Genomic DNA, 16,200 nt, shown 5'->3' with positions numbered 1-16,200 from the left:
TAACAGTTAAAAAGACATGGATTGGTATAAATTAAAAGATTCAAAGTTCTAAATTCTGAAAATATTCTCAAATAACATAAATATAACGTTTTTAGCATAAAATCTACATTTAACTAAAGTATAACAGTTTGTATAACAGCTTCGATTTACAGTATAACAGTTAAAAAACTTTTAGAAAACTGTCTTTATAAGACAGTCTTTGTAAGACATTTTTCTTAAAGAAAATTGTCTTTGTAAGAAAGTTTTCTTATAGAAAATTGTCTTTGTAAGACAGTTTTCTTATAGAAAATTGTCTTTGTAAGACAGTTTTCTTATAGAAAATTGTCTTTGTAAGACAGTTTTCTTATAGAAAATTGTCTTTGTAAGACAGTTTTCTTAAAGAAAATTGTCTTTGTAAGAAAGTTTTCTTATAGAAAATTGTCTTTGTAAGACAGTTTTCTTATAGAAAATTGTCTTTGTAAGACAGTTTTCTTATAGAAAATTGTCTTTGTAAGACTGGTTTCTTATAGAAAATTGTCTTTGTAAGACAGTTTTCTTATAGAAAATTGTCTTTGTAAGACAGTTTTCTTATAGAAAATTGTCTTTGTAAAACTGGTTTCTTATAGAAAATTGTCTTTGTAAGACAGTTTTCTTATAGAAAATTGTCTTTGTAAGACAGTTTTCTTATAGAAAATTGTCTTTGTAAGACAGTTTTCTTATAGAAAATTGTCTTTGTAAGACAGTTTTCTTATAGAAAATTGTCTTTGTAAGACAGTTTTCTTATAGAAAATTGTCTTTGTAAGACAGTTTTCTTATAGAAAATTGTCTTTGTAAGACAGTTTTCTTATAGAAAATTGTCTTTGTAAGACAGTTTTCTTATAGAAAATTGTCTTTGTAAGACAGTTTTCTTATAGAAAATTGTCTTTGTAAGACAGTTTTCTTATAGAAAATTGTCTTTGTAAGACAGTTTTCTTATAGAAAATTGTCTTTGTAAGACAGTTTTCTTATAGAAAATTGTCTTTGTAAGACAGTTTTCTTATAGAAAATTGTCTTTGTAAGACAGTTTTCTTATAGAAAATTGTCTTTGTAAGACAGTTTTCTTATAGAAAATTGTCTTTGTAAGACAGTTTTCTTATAGAAAATTGTCTTTGTAAGACAGTTTTCTTATAGAAAATTGTCTTTGTAAGACAGTTTTCTTATAGAAAATTGTCTTTGTAAGACAGTTTTCTTATAGAAAATTGTCTTTGTAAGACAGTTTTCTTATAGAAAATTGTCTTTGTAAGACAGTTTTCTTATAGAAAATTGTCTTTGTAAGACAGTTTTCTTATAGAAAATTGTCTTTGTAAGACAGTTTTCTTATAGAAAATTGTCTTTGTAAGACAGTTTTCTTATAGAAAATTGTCTTTGTAAGACAGTTTTCTTATAGAAAATTGTCTTTGTAAGACAGTTTTCTTATAGAAAATTGTCTTTGTAAGACAGTTTTCTTATAGAAAATTGTCTTTGTAAGACAGTTTTCTTATAGAAAATTGTCTTTGTAAGACAGTTTTCTTATAGAAAATTGTCTTTGTAAGACAGTTTTCTTATAGAAAATTGTCTTTGTAAGACAGTTTTCTTATAGAAAATTGTCTTTGTAAGACAGTTTTCTTATAGAAAATTGTCTTTGTAAGACAGTTTTCTTATAGAAAATTGTCTTTGTAAGACAGTTTTCTTATAGAAAATTGTCTCTGTAAGACAGTTTTCTTATAGAAAATTGTCTCTGTAAGACAGTTTTCTTATAGAAAATTGTCTCTGTAAGACAGTTTTCTTATAGAAAATTGTCTCTGTAAGACAGTTTTCTTATAGAAAATTGTCTCTGTAAGACAGTTTTCTTATAGAAAATTGTCTCTGTAAGACAGTTTTCTTATAGAAAATTGTCTCTGTAAGACAGTTTTCTTATAGAAAATTGTCTCTGTAAGACAGTTTTCTTATAGAAAATTGTCTCTGTAAGACAGTTTTCTTATAGAAAATTGTCTCTGTAAGACAGTTTTCTTATAGAAAATTGTCTCTGTAAGACAGTTTTCTTATAGAAAATTGTCTCTGTAAGACAGTTTTCTTATAGAAAATTGTCTCTGTAAGACAGTTTTCTTATAGAAAATTGTCTCTGTAAGACAGTTTTCTTATAGAAAATTGTCTCTGTAAGACAGTTTTCTTATAGAAAATTGTCTCTGTAAGACAGTTTTCTTATAGAAAATTGTCTCTGTAAGACAGTTTTCTTATAGAAAATTGTCTCTGTAAGACAGTTTTCTTATAGAAAATTGTCTCTGTAAGACAGTTTTCTTATAGAAAATTGTCTCTGTAAGACAGTTTTCTTATAGAAAATTGTCTCTGTAAGACAGTTTTCTTATAGAAAATTGTCTCTGTAAGACAGTTTTCTTATAGAAAATTGTCTCTGTAAGACAGTTTTCTTATAGAAAATTGTCTCTGTAAGACAGTTTTCTTATAGAAAATTGTCTCTGTAAGACAGTTTTCTTATAGAAAATTGTCTCTGTAAGACAGTTTTCTTATAGAAAATTGTCTCTGTAAGACAGTTTTCTTATAGAAAATTGTCTCTGTAAGACAGTTTTCTTATAGAAAATTGTCTCTGTAAGACAGTTTTCTTATAGAAAATTGTCTCTGTAAGACAGTTTTCTTATAGAAAATTGTCTCTGTAAGACAGTTTTCTTATAGAAAATTGTCTCTGTAAGACAGTTTTCTTATAGAAAATTGTCTCTGTAAGACAGTTTTCTTATAGAAAATTGTCTCTGTAAGACAGTTTTCTTATAGAAAATTGTCTCTGTAAGACAGTTTTCTTATAGAAAATTGTCTCTGTAAGACAGTTTTCTTATAGAAAATTGTCTCTGTAAGACAGTTTTCTTATAGAAAATTGTCTCTGTAAGACAGTTTTCTTATAGAAAATTGTCTCTGTAAGACAGTTTTCTTATAGAAAATTGTCTCTGTAAGACAGTTTTCTTATAGAAAATTGTCTCTGTAAGACAGTTTTCTTATAGAAAATTGTCTCTGTAAGACAGTTTTCTTATAGAAAATTGTCTCTGTAAGACAGTTTTCTTATAGAAAATTGTCTCTGTAAGACAGTTTTCTTATAGAAAATTGTCTCTGTAAGACAGTTTTCTTATAGAAAATTGTCTCTGTAAGACAGTTTTCTTATAGAAAATTGTCTCTGTAAGACAGTTTTCTTATAGAAAATTGTCTCTGTAAGACAGTTTTCTTATAGAAAATTGTCTCTGTAAGACAGTTTTCTTATAGAAAATTGTCTCTGTAAGACAGTTTTCTTATAGAAAATTGTCTCTGTAAGACAGTTTTCTTATAGAAAATTGTCTCTGTAAGACAGTTTTCTTATAGAAAATTGTCTCTGTAAGACAGTTTTCTTATAGAAAATTGTCTCTGTAAGACAGTTTTCTTATAGAAAATTGTCTTTGTAAGACAGTTTTCTTATAGAAAATTGTCTTTGTAAGACAGTTTTCTTATAGAAAATTGTCTTTGTAAGACAGTTTTCTTATAGAAAATTGTCTCTGTAAGACAGTTTTCTTATAGAAAATTGTCTCTGTAAGACAGTTTTCTTATAGAAAATTGTCTTTGTAAGACAGTTTTCTTATAGAAAATTGTCTTTGTAAGACAGTTTTCTTATAGAAAATTGTCTTTGTAAGACAGTTTTCTTATAGAAAATTGTCTTTGTAAGACAGTTTTCTTATAGAAAATTGTCTTTGTAAGACAGTTTTCTTATAGAAAATTGTCTTTGTAAGACAGTTTTCTTATAGAAAATTGTCTTTGTAAGACAGTTTTCTTATAGAAAATTGTCTTTGTAAGACAGTTTTCTTATATAAAATTGTCTTTGTAAGACAGTTTTCTTATAGAAAATTGTCTTTGTAAGACAGTTTTCTTATAGAAAATTGTCTTTGTAAGACAGTTTTCTTATAGAAAATTGTCTTTGTAAGACAGTTTTCTTATAGAAAATTGTCTTTGTAAGACAGTTTTCTTATAGAAAATTGTCTTTGTAAGACAGTTTTCTTATAGAAAATTGTCTTTGTAAGACAGTTTTCTTATAGAAAATTGTCTTTGTAAGACAGTTTTCTTATAGAAAATTGTCTTTGTAAGACAGTTTTCTTATAGAAAATTGTCTTTGTAAGACAGTTTTCTTATAGAAAATTGTCTTTGTAAGACAGTTTTCTTATAGAAAATTGTCTTTGTAAGACAGTTTTCTTATAGAAAATTGTCTTTGTAAGACAGTTTTCTTATAGAAAATTGTCTTTGTAAGACAGTTTTCTTATAGAAAATTGTCTTTGTAAGACAGTTTTCTTATAGAAAATTGTCTTTGTAAGACAGTTTTCTTATAGAAAATTGTCTTTGTAAGACAGTTTTCTTATAGAAAATTGTCTTTGTAAGACAGTTTTCTTATAGAAAATTGTCTTTGTAAGACAGTTTTCTTATAGAAAATTGTCTTTGTAAGACAGTTTTCTTATAGAAAATTGTCTTTGTAAGACAGTTTTCTTATAGAAAATTGTCTTTGTAAGACAGTTTTCTTATAGAAAATTGTCTTTGTAAGACAGTTTTCTTATAGAAAATTGTCTTTGTAAGACAGTTTTCTTATAGAAAATTGTCTTTGTAAGACAGTTTTCTTATAGAAAATTGTCTTTGTAAGACAGTTTTCTTATAGAAAATTGTCTTTGTAAGACAGTTTTCTTATAGAAAATTGTCTTTGTAAGACAGTTTTCTTATAGAAAATTGTCTTTGTAAGACAGTTTTCTTATAGAAAATTGTCTTTGTAAGACAGTTTTCTTATAGAAAATTGTCTTTGTAAGACAGTTTTCTTATAGAAAATTGTCTTTGTAAGACAGTTTTCTTATAGAAAATTGTCTTTGTAAGACAGTTTTCTTATAGAAAATTGTCTTTGTAAGACAGTTTTCTTATAGAAAATTGTCTTTGTAAGACAGTTTTCTTATAGAAAATTGTCTTTGTAAGACAGTTTTCTTATAGAAAATTGTCTTTGTAAGACAGTTTTCTTATAGAAAATTGTCTTTTTAAGACAGTTTTCTTATAGAAAATTGTCTTTGTAAGACAGTTTTCTTATAGAAAATTGTCTTTGTAAGACAGTTTTCTTATAGAAAATTGTCTTTGTAAGACAGTTTTCTTATAGAAAATTGTCTTTGTAAGACAGTTTTCTTATAGAAAATTGTCTTTGTAAGACAGTTTTCTTATAGAAAATTGTCTTTGTAAGACAGTTTTCTTATAGAAAATTGTCTTTGTAAGACAGTTTTCTTATAGAAAATTGTCTTTGTAAGACAGTTTTCTTATAGAAAATTGTCTTTGTAAGACAGTTTTCTTATAGAAAATTGTCTTTGTAAGACAGTTTTCTTATAGAAAATTGTCTTTGTAAGACAGTTTTCTTATAGAAAATTGTCTTTGTAAGACAGTTTTTCTTATAGAAAATTGTCTTTGTAAGACAGTTTTCTTATAGAAAATTGTCTTTGTAAGACAGTTTTCTTATAGAAAATTGTCTTTGTAAGACAGTTTCCGTATAGAAAATTGTCTTTGTAAGACAGTTTCCGTATAGAAAATTGTCTTTGTAAGACAGTTTCCGTATAGAAAATTGTCTTTGTAAGACAGTTTCCGTATAGAAAATTGTCTTTGTAAGACAGTTTCCGTATAGAAAATTGTCTTTGTAAGACAGTTTCCGTATAGAAAATTGTCTTTGTAAGACAGTTTCCGTATAGAAAATTGTCTTTGTAAGACAGTTTCCGTATAGAAAATTGTCTTTGTAAGACAGTTTCCGTATAGAAAATTGTCTTTGTAAGACAGTTTCCGTATAGAAAATTGTCTTTGTAAGACAGTTTCCGTATAGAAAATTGTCTTTGTAAGACAGTTTCCGTATAGAAAATTGTCTTTGTAAGACAGTTTCCGTATAGAAAATTGTCTTTGTAAGACAGTTTCCGTATAGAAAATTGTCTTTGTAAGACAGTTTCCGTATAGAAAATTGTCTTTGTAAGACAGTTTCCGTATAGAAAATTGTCTTTGTAAGACAGTTTCCGTATAGAAAATTGTCTTTGTAAGACAGTTTCCGTATAGAAAATTGTCTTTGTAAGACAGTTTCCGTATAGAAAATTGTCTTTGTAAGACAGTTTCCGTATAGAAAATTGTCTTTGTAAGACAGTTTCCGTATAGAAAATTGTCTTTGTAAGACAGTTTCCGTATAGAAAATTGTCTTTGTAAGACAGTTTCCGTATAGAAAATTGTCTTTGTAAGACAGTTGCCGTATAGAAAATTGTCTTTGTAAGACAGTTGCCGTATAGAAAATTGTCTTTGTAAGACAGTTTCCGTTTAGAAAATTGTCTTTGTAAGTCAGTTTTCTTATAGAAAACAGTCTTTGTAAGACAGTTTCCATATAGAAAACAGTCTTTGAAAGACAGTTTCCATATAGAAAGCAGACATTGGAAGACAGTTTTCATATAGAAAACAGTCTTTTCTTATGAAAAAGTGTTGATCTGTTTAAATTTCATTAGAGGTCTTTACTATTCTTCCTACTTGTAATTTTACTACTTTTTTTTAAAAAATAAATTTCAAATAATTTATATTCCTCTTACATTTCTATCAGAATCATCTTCCTGACATCATTTAATGAAAATAGTTTTCAACACAATCATTATCATCACATCATTTTGTTATGCAAAAACCTTCTAACATTTCCCCGTTTAGAGGAAAAAATTTAAAAAAAAAACATTACAAAATGTAAAGGTTCTGTTTAATATTTTTTAACACTTTTTAATGAAACCATCACGATTACAGTCACGATTTGTTTAATTACATTTAAAAATAATAAAAACACACAAACAAACAGATTAACATAAAATTGTTTATAAACGCAACTAAATAATAAAAATTTTAAAATTCTATTTGAAATGTAACGTAAGTGTATGAAGTAAATATAACCTTGAAATCATCACTAAATCTCAAACTAATTTGAGCTGAATCTAGTGATTCCCACGCCTTGATATGGAAACTAATGTACAACGAGTATTTATTCATTCTTTTCAGCATTAACAAAACAAACGTACTTCAAGTTTATGTTTTGAAAACTTGATGAATGTAAACAAATGTATAGAATTTCCGATATTGACTTTGTGATTAAAGTAATGTCTAATGTTAGAACTTATATAGAAGCTAATTGGTAGCAATAAATTGATTGAAGGCGATTTCGTTTAATACTTAAAGTATTTCTTTAAATTTGTTATACATTTAAATGGAATTTATTACAGAGATTGTCACCACAATTTTGGTTATTTTAGTTTAGTTTTTCAAACCTTTTAACAAAATTCGTATAACAATTATCAAGCTTTCAAACGTTTTGTTTGTTTCTTAATAGTACAAGTGTGTTGTATAGTTAAATAAATATTTATTTAAAATATAATAAAATAAAACCTTAATATTATTTAACACTCAAATGCTAATAAAGCAAATAAATTGTAGGTATTTGACAAATACATCGTTTTTTCAAAAGAAAACCAATGACTGAGTTGTAAAATATTTGAAAAATTTATAAAAAAAATTTGAACAAAAAAACACCTACACATTTAGCTAAATAAGTATTAAGAGATTGTACTCATATTACAATTTAAACAATTAAATTTATGTTGTTAAAAAAATGTTTTCTAAACAGGGAGGGTAGTGGATGGAGTTTCATTTCAAATACTATTTTTATGGTTTCATTACTTTATATTTAAACTACAATACAATAGAGTTTTATTGTTATTTCTATACCATTATTCTTTCATTAAACAAAAATGTCTTTTCTTGTTTTCTTGGTATAAAACTAAAATAAAATGCCAAACCTTTAAACAACCATATAAACTGTTTATTATTACAAGTCCTCTTTTTACTTGCTGCTATTAAGGGGTTAAATTGTTTCACTTAAATGATGTCATTTTCTTGGTAATTTGTTGTTTTTTTTTTTTGAAAGAAATCAACATTTGTTGCTTAATTAACATTTAAATCTGTACATTTTTCTAACAATTTTTGCACAATTGTTTGTGTTTTTTTTTTCAAATTTTAATTGATATTTTTTCGCTGTTTTGTTGTTTATGCCGACTTTAATGAATCATTGTTAAATGCTGTTGTTAACAAATGACTTAAATATTAATAAAAAATAAAAAATAAATAAATACAATAATTGCATAACAAATTCCTTGTATTTACACTAATAAATAAATAAATAACTTACAGTTTTCAAAGACTGTTTTCTATAAGCAAAAGACATTTTCTATAAGACAACTGTCTTACAAAGATTTTATTTAAAATAAAATTTGTTTCATTTTACAAATTTGTACAAAATGTTGATATATAAATGTAATAATTTTATCGATTATTCGTTACAAATTATTCGAATAAAATTTTATTCGTTAACAAACATTTGATTTTTGTAGAAATTTTTTTATAGATTTTAAAATTGAATTAAGTACATTTAATGTTAAATTTATTTCGTTTCAAATTATTCGAATAATTTTATATTCGTTATATAAATGTTATGTCAATACATACTTTTATATTTAATTTATACTGTTTTCAAAGCTATTTTAAAGTTTTTTGATGTATAACTTTTAACGATTATTCGCTTTTTGTTATACGAATAATTTTTTATTCGCTAAAAAATTATATTTAAAATAAAATTTATTTTAATTTGTAGTTTTTAATGAAATTTTGTGATATAAAAGCTATAATTTACCGATTATTCGTAACAAATTATTCGAATAAAATTTTATTCGTTAAAAAAAATCGGTTTTTGTGACTAATTTTTATAGATTTTACATTTTAATACTGTATTAAGTATATAAAATGGTTGTCAAATTTTAACGATTATTCGCTATTAGTTATTCGGATCATTTTAATTTGCTAAAATCATAATTCGTCTTTTTTAAAGACCTGTGTGCTACAAATTATTCGAGTAAAATTTTATTCGTTTAAAAATTTAGTTTTTTTGTTCCTGCTTTACATAGATTTTACATTTTTAAACTGATTAAATTAAATTTAGTGTCAAATTTTACCAAGTAATCGGTAAAATTTTAAAATTATTCGAAAAAAAATTTATGTTTTCTTATAAAAAATAGTCTGTGTCCGACTGTTTTCTTATAGAAAATAGTCTGTGTCAGACGGTTTTCTTATAGAAAATAGTCTGTGTCAGACGGTTTTCTTATAGAAAATAGTCTGTGTCAGACGGTTTTCTTATAGAAAATAGTCTGTGTCAGACTGTTTTCTTATAGAAAATAGTCTGTGTCAGACTGTTTTCTTATAGAAAATAGTCTGTGTCAGACTGTTTTCTTATAGAAAATAGTTTGTGTCAGACGGGTTTCTTATAGAAAATAGTCTGTGTCAGACTGTTTTCTTATAGCAAATAGTCTGTGTCAGACTGTTTTCTTATAGCAAATAGTCTGTGTCAGACGGTTTTCTTATAGAAAATAGTCTGTGTCAGACTGTTTTCTTATAGAAAATAGTCTGTGTCAGACTGTTTTCTTATAGAAAATAGTCTGTGTCAGACTGTTTTCTTATAGAAAATAGTCTGTGTCAGACGGTTTTCTTATAGAAAATAGTCTGTATCAGACGGTTTTCTTATAGAAAATAGTCTGTGTCAGACTGTTTTCTTATAGAAAATAGTCTGTATCAGACGGTTTTCTTATAGAAAATAGTCTGTATCAGACGGTTTTCTTATAGAAAATAGTCTGTATCAGACGGTTTTCTTATAGAAAATAGTCTGTGTCAGACGGTTTTCTTATAGAAAATAGTCTGTATCAGACGGTTTTCTTATAGAAAATAGTCTGTATCAGACGGTTTTCTTATAGAAAATAGTCTGTATCAGACGGTTTTCTTATAGAAAATAGTCTGTGTCAGACGGTTTTCTTATAGAAAATAGTCTGTGTCAGACGGTTTTCTTATAGAAAATAGTCTGTGTCAGACGGTTTTCTTATAGAAAATAGTCTGTGTCAGACGGTTTTCTTATAGAAAATAGTCTGTGTCAGACGGTTTTCTTATAGCAAATAGTCTGTGTCAGACGGTTTTCTTATAGAAAATAGTCTGCGTCAGACGGTTTTCTTATAGAAAATAGTCTGTGGCAGACTGTTTTCTTATAGTCTGTGTCAGACAGTTTTCTTATAGAAAATAGTCTGTGTCAGACTGTTTTCTTATAGAAAATAGTCTGCGTCAGACGGACACAGACTATTTACTTATAGAAAATAGTCTGTGTCAGACTGTTTTCTTATAGAAAATAGTCTGTGTCAGGCTGTTTTCTTATAGAAAATAGTCTGTGTCAGACTGTTTTCTTATAGAAAATAGTCTGTGTCAGACTGTTTTCTTATAGAAAATAGTCTGTATCAGACGGTTTTCTTATAGAAAATAGTCTGTATCAGACGGTTTTCTTATAGAAAATAGTCTGTATCAGACGGTTTTCTTATAGAAAATAGTCTGTATCAGACGGTTTTCTTATAGAAAATAGTCTGTATCAGACGGTTTTCTTATAGAAAATAGTCTGTATCAGACGGTTTTCTTATAGAAAATAGTCTGTATCAGACGGTTTTCTTATAGAAAATAGTCTGTATCAGACGGTTTTCTTATAGAAAATAGTCTGTATCAGACGGTTTTCTTATAGAAAATAGTCTGTATCAGACGGTTTTCTTATAGCAAATAGTCTGTATCAGACGGTTTTCTTATAGCAAATAGTCTGTGTCAGACTGTTTTCTTATAGCAAATAGTCTGTGTCAGACGGTTTTCTTATAGAAAATAGTCTGTGTCAGACTGTTTTCTTATAGAAAATAGTCTGTGTCAGACTGTTTTCTTATAGAAAATAGTCTGTGTCAGACTGTTTTCTTATAGAAAATAGTCTGTGTCAGACTGTTTTCTTATAGAAAATAGTCTGTGTCAGACTGTTTTCTTATAGAAAATAGTCTGTGTCAGACTGTTATCTTATAGAAAATAGTCTGTGTCAGACTGTTTTCTTATAGAAAATAGTCTGTGTCAGACTGTTTTCTTATAGAAAATAGTCTGTGTCAGACTGTTTTCTTATAGAAAATAGTCTGTGTCAGACTGTTTTCTTATAGAAAATAGTCTGTGTCAGACTGTTTTCTTATAGAAAATAGTCTGTGTCAGACTGTTTTCTTATAGAAAATAGTCTGTGTCAGACTGTTTTCTTATAGAAAATAGTCTGTGTCAGACTGTTTTCTTATAGAAAATAGTCTGTGTCAGACTGTTTTCTTATAGAAAATAGTCTGTGTCAGACTGTTTTCTTATAGAAAATAGTCTGTGTCAGACTGTTTTCTTATAGAAAATAGTCTGTGTCAGACTGTTTTCTTATAGAAAATAGTCTGTGTCAGACTGTTTTCTTATAGAAAATAGTCTGTGTCAGACTGTTTTCTTATAGAAAATAGTCTGTGTCAGACTGTTTTCTTATAGAAAATAGTCTGTGTCAGACTGTTTTCTTATAGAAAATAGTCTGTGTCAGACTGTTTTCTTATAGAAAATAGTCTGTGTCAGACTGTTTTCTTATAGAAAATAGTCTGTGTCAGACTGTTTTCATATAGAAAATAGTCTGTGTCAGACGGTTTTCTTATAGAAAATAGTCTGTGTCAGACGGTTTTCTTATAGAAAATAGTCTGTGTCAGACTGTTTTCTTATAGAAAATAGTCTGGGTCAGACGGTTTTCTTATAGAAAATAGTCTGTGTCAGTCGGTTTTCTTATAGAAAATAGTCTGTGTCATTCGGTTTTCTTATAGAAAATAGTCTGTGTCAGTCGGTTTTCTTATAGAAAATAGTCTGTGTCAGACGGTTTTCTTATAGAAAATAGTCTGTGTCAGACGGTTTTCTTATAGAAAATAGTCTGTGTCAGACTGTTTTCTTATAGAAAATAGTCTGTGTCAGACTGTTTTCTTATAGAAAATAGTCTGTGTCAGACTGTTTTCTTATAGAAAATAGTCTGTGTCAGACTGTTTTCTTATAGAAAATAGTCTGTGTCAGACTGTTTTCTTATAGAAAATAGTCTGTGTCAGACTGTTTTCTTATAGAAAATAGTCTGTGTCAGACTGTTTTCTTATAGAAAATAGTCTGTGTCAGACTGTTTTCTTATAGAAAATAGTCTGTGTCAGACTGTTTTCTTATAGAAAATAGTCTGTATCAGACGGTTTTCTTATAGAAAATAGTCTGTGTCAGACTGTTTTCGTATAGAAAATAGTCTGTGTCAGACTGTTTTCGTATAGAAAATAGTCTGTGTCAGACTGTTTTCTTATAGAAAATAGTCTGTGTCAGTCGGTTTTCTTATAGAAAATAGTCTGTGTCAGACTGTTTTCTTATAGAAAATAGTCTGTGTCAGACTGTTTTCTTATAGAAAATAGTCTGTGTCAGACTGTTTTCTTATAGAAAATAGTCTGTGTCAGACTGTTTTCTTATAGAAAATAGTCTGTGTCAGACTGTTTTCTTATAGAAAATAGTCTGTGTCAGACTGTTTTCTTATAGAAAATAGTCTGTGTCAGACTGTTTTCTTATTGAAAATAGTCTGTGTCAGACTGTTTTCTTATAGAAAATAGTCTGTGTCAGACTGTTTTCTTATAGAAAATAGTCTGTGTCAGACTGTTTTCTTATTGAAAATAGTCTGTGTCAGACGGTTTTCTTATAGAAAATAGTCTGTGTCAGACGGTTTTCTTATAGAAAACAATTTTCTTGTTGAAAAGTGTTTTTTTTAAAAGTTCTTCCTGCATTTGGCAAAATCTTATTTTTGTCAAGTGAATAAACTCGTGTGAACTTTTTTCCTAAAATTTTAGTGATTTTTTTTTCAAAATTGTTTTATTTTTTTTTCTGTAAATCATGCCCCAACAACACCAGCAACAAATAAATAAGCTGGTAGTTTTCTTTCTTACACACGTACCGCCAGATGCATGCAGCTCTAGAGACAAACGTTACATAATGTGGCAAGTTAACAAATGGAAAATAATGTTGAAGCTCATGAAGATGATGATGATTTTCTTTTGCAATTATTTATTTTTTTTCTTATTTATTTCTTTATAATAGAGTTTTTTTAAATTTTTCTTTATATTTTCCATAAGACATGTGTGTTTGTTTGGTTGGTTTTTTTTTGTTGCAACTAACTATGATGATATATTTTTTTTGTTTAACTTGCAACATCTCGTGTTTCAATATTATGGTTTTTGTTGTTGTAAATGTTAATGTTTCTGTTGTATGTGTTAACTTGTCATCAGCATCGTTTTGAAAGTCTAGTTTTCTGGGGTGTAACTTTTCATTTAATTCGTTCATTTGGATTAAAGTTTTTTTTATTGCAGGTTTTTCTTTTACTACCTGTAGTTTAATAGTTATGGTTAAACAGGTAGTTTATTTAATAGTTTAGGTTGTTTTTCATTTATACAGTCATTGATTTTTAACGATGATTATCAATTTGTTTTGCCTTTATAAGGTCAAAATGATAAGTAAAATATTGATTTTTTCGTAACATTTTGTTTGGCCACCAATGGTGTTGCAATAAGCTGTTCGGTTTGTTAATCTTTTGAAGAAATATCATAAAGTTTTGCTTAATTTGTCAAGCTGTTTAAAACGGGAAATGAATTTTCTACATATTTTCTTGGTAATTTCTTCTTAAAATGGGCGAATGTAATTTCTTGTATAACTTTTCATCACACATAATTTTTGTTTATGTTTATCTGTAGTAATTAAATTTTTATCATTAAAAACTCACTTTTTTTGCCGGCGTTTTTTAAAAAAATGTGTTAATTGTATACGTACAATTATACAATAGTTTGTTTTCATTGAAAAAAACAAATATTTGATTTTTCAAACGTGATTTTATGTGGCACCAATAAAAATATTTTTCCTTGGTGGCCATAAAGTTACAATTAGTTAAACATGTTTTCAAATTACGAAATAGTTTTGGTTAAAAAAATAAAGAAAAAATTATAAAATATTAAACTATGGAACACTTTAAATAAACTGCTTTAAAGGAATTTAAAAAGAAAATGTTTTCTCTAAAGTGGTCAGCCAGTTTTCTTATAGAAAATTGTCTGTGTCAGACAGTTATCTTATAGAAAATTCTCTGTGTCAGACAGTTTTCTTATAGAAAATTGTCTGTGTCAGAAAGTTTTCTTATAGAAAATTGTGTGTGTCAGACAGTTTTCTTATAGAAAATTGTCTGTGTGTCAGACAGTTTTATTATAGAAAATTGTCTGTGTGTCAGACAGTTTTCTTATAGAAAATTGTCTGTGTGTCAGACAGTTTTCTTATAGAAAATTGTCTGTGTGTCAGACAGTTTGCTTATAGAAAATTGTCTGTGTCAGACAGTTTTCTTATAGAAAATTGTCTGTGTCAGACAGTTATCTTATAGAAAATTGTCTGTGTCAGACAGTTTTCTTATAGAAAATTGTCTGTGTCAGACAGTTTTCTTATAGAAAATTGTCTGTGTCAGAAAGTTTTCTTATAGAAAATTGTGTGTGTCAGACAGTTTTCTTATAGAAAATTGTCTGTGTGTCAGACAGTTTTATTATAGAAAATTGTCTGTGTGTCAGACAGTTTTCTTATAGAAAATTGTCTGTGTGTCAGACAGTTTTCTTATAGAAAATTGTCTGTGTGTCAGACAGTTTGCTTATAGAAAATTGTCTGTGTCAGACAGTTTTCTTATAGAAAATTGTCTGTGTGTCAGACAGTTATCTTATAGAAAATTGTCTGTGTCAGACAGTTTTCTTATAGAAAATTGTCTGTGTCAGACAGTTTTCTTATAGAAAATTGTCTGTGTCAGACAGTTTTCTTATAGAAAATTGTCTGTGTCAGACAGTTTTCTTATAGAAAATTGTCTGTGTCAGACAGTTTTCTTATAGAAAATTGTCTGTGTCAGACAGTTTTCTTATAGAAAATTGTCTGTGTCAGACAGTTTTCTTATTGAAAATTGTCTGTGTCAGACAGTTTTCTTATTGAAAATTGTCTGTGTCAGACAGTTTTCTTATAGAAAATTGTCTGTGTCAGACAGTTTTCTTATAGAAAATTGTCTGTGTCAGACAGTTTTCTTATAGAAAATTGTCTGTGTCAGACAGTTTTCTTATAGAAAATTGTCTGTGTCAGACAGTTTTCTTATAGAAAATTGTCTGTGTGTCAGACAGTTTTCTTATAGAAAATTGTCTGTGTGTCAGACAGTTTTCTTATAGAAAATTGTCTGTGTGTCAGACAGTTTTCTTATAGAAAATTGTCTGTGTCAGACAGTTTTCTTATAGAAAATTGTCTGTGTGTCAGACAGTTTTCTTATAGAAAATTGTCTGTGTGTCAGACAGTTTTCTTATAGAAAATTGTCTGTGTGTCAGACAGTTTTCTTATAGAAAATTGTCTGTGTGTCAGACAGTTTTCTTATAGAAAATTGTCTGTGTGTCAGACAGTTTTCTTATAGAAAATTGTCTGTGTGTCAGACAGTTTTCTTATAGAAAATTGTCTGTGTGTCAGACAGTTTTCTTATAGAAAATTGTCTGTGTGTCAGACAGTTTTCTTATAGAAAATTGTCTGTGTGTCAGACAGTTTTCTTATAGAAAATTGTCTGTGTCAGATTTAGTTGATTTATAATGTATTTGCTCTTTTGCTTTAGCATTTAAATTCAATAATTTAGTAAAATATCCCCCAGCTAATATTATTTAACTTTGAGATATTTAAATTTCTTGTATTAAAAAAAATATTTCAAATATTTTTGTACAAATCCTCCAGCTAATATTACTTAATTTTATGAATTCAATATTTAAAGCTTAAACTTACCTTATAAACACCATCAACTAATTTTGTTATTTCCTCCGACTCCATGGTGGTTTCCAAAAAAACAAAAACTAGCAGTTAATGTTGAACTTAATGTTGTTGAATTTGATATTAATTGATTAAATTTTTTAGTTTAATGAGTTTTTTTTTACAAAAACAATAATGTGGTCTGGTGGTAATAACAAAAATTTCAAATGAAAATTATAATAATTATGAATTTTTTTTTAAAAAATTTTAATAAATGATGCTTTGAAAAAACAAATTCACTTTCAGCGACACTTAAAGTTACACACACAAACACACACGCCGCTTATTGAAATAATTTCACTTTCTAAAAGCAACACACAACAATAAAGAAGTAAAAAAAAATAATGTTATTTTTTTGAAAAATGAACCGAGGGGCAAATAAAAAAAATATGAAACAAA

General features: G+C 27.4%; 1 protein-coding gene across 2 annotated transcripts in view; it reads right to left on the bottom strand.

The window, feature by feature from the left end:
* The window catches only part of IRSp53 (Insulin receptor substrate 53 kDa), a 67,798-nt gene that overhangs the window by 14,718 nt on the left and 36,880 nt on the right, over positions 1 to 16,200 (bottom strand). For both annotated transcript variants that reach the window (XM_065503406.1, XM_065503407.1), the window contains exon 2: positions 15,778 to 15,943. In XM_065503406.1, coding sequence (XP_065359478.1) covers positions 15,778 to 15,822 — 45 coding nt within the window. In that variant the 5' untranslated portion in view covers positions 15,823 to 15,943. The remainder of the gene's footprint in view (positions 1 to 15,777; positions 15,944 to 16,200) is intronic.

Source organism: Calliphora vicina, chromosome 3 (assembly GCF_958450345.1).
Source record: "Calliphora vicina chromosome 3, idCalVici1.1, whole genome shotgun sequence".
Classification (NCBI taxonomy): domain Eukaryota; kingdom Metazoa; phylum Arthropoda; class Insecta; order Diptera; family Calliphoridae; genus Calliphora; species Calliphora vicina.
Note: the sequence above shows the minus strand (reverse complement) of the source record. Positions and strands in the feature narration are given on the sequence as shown.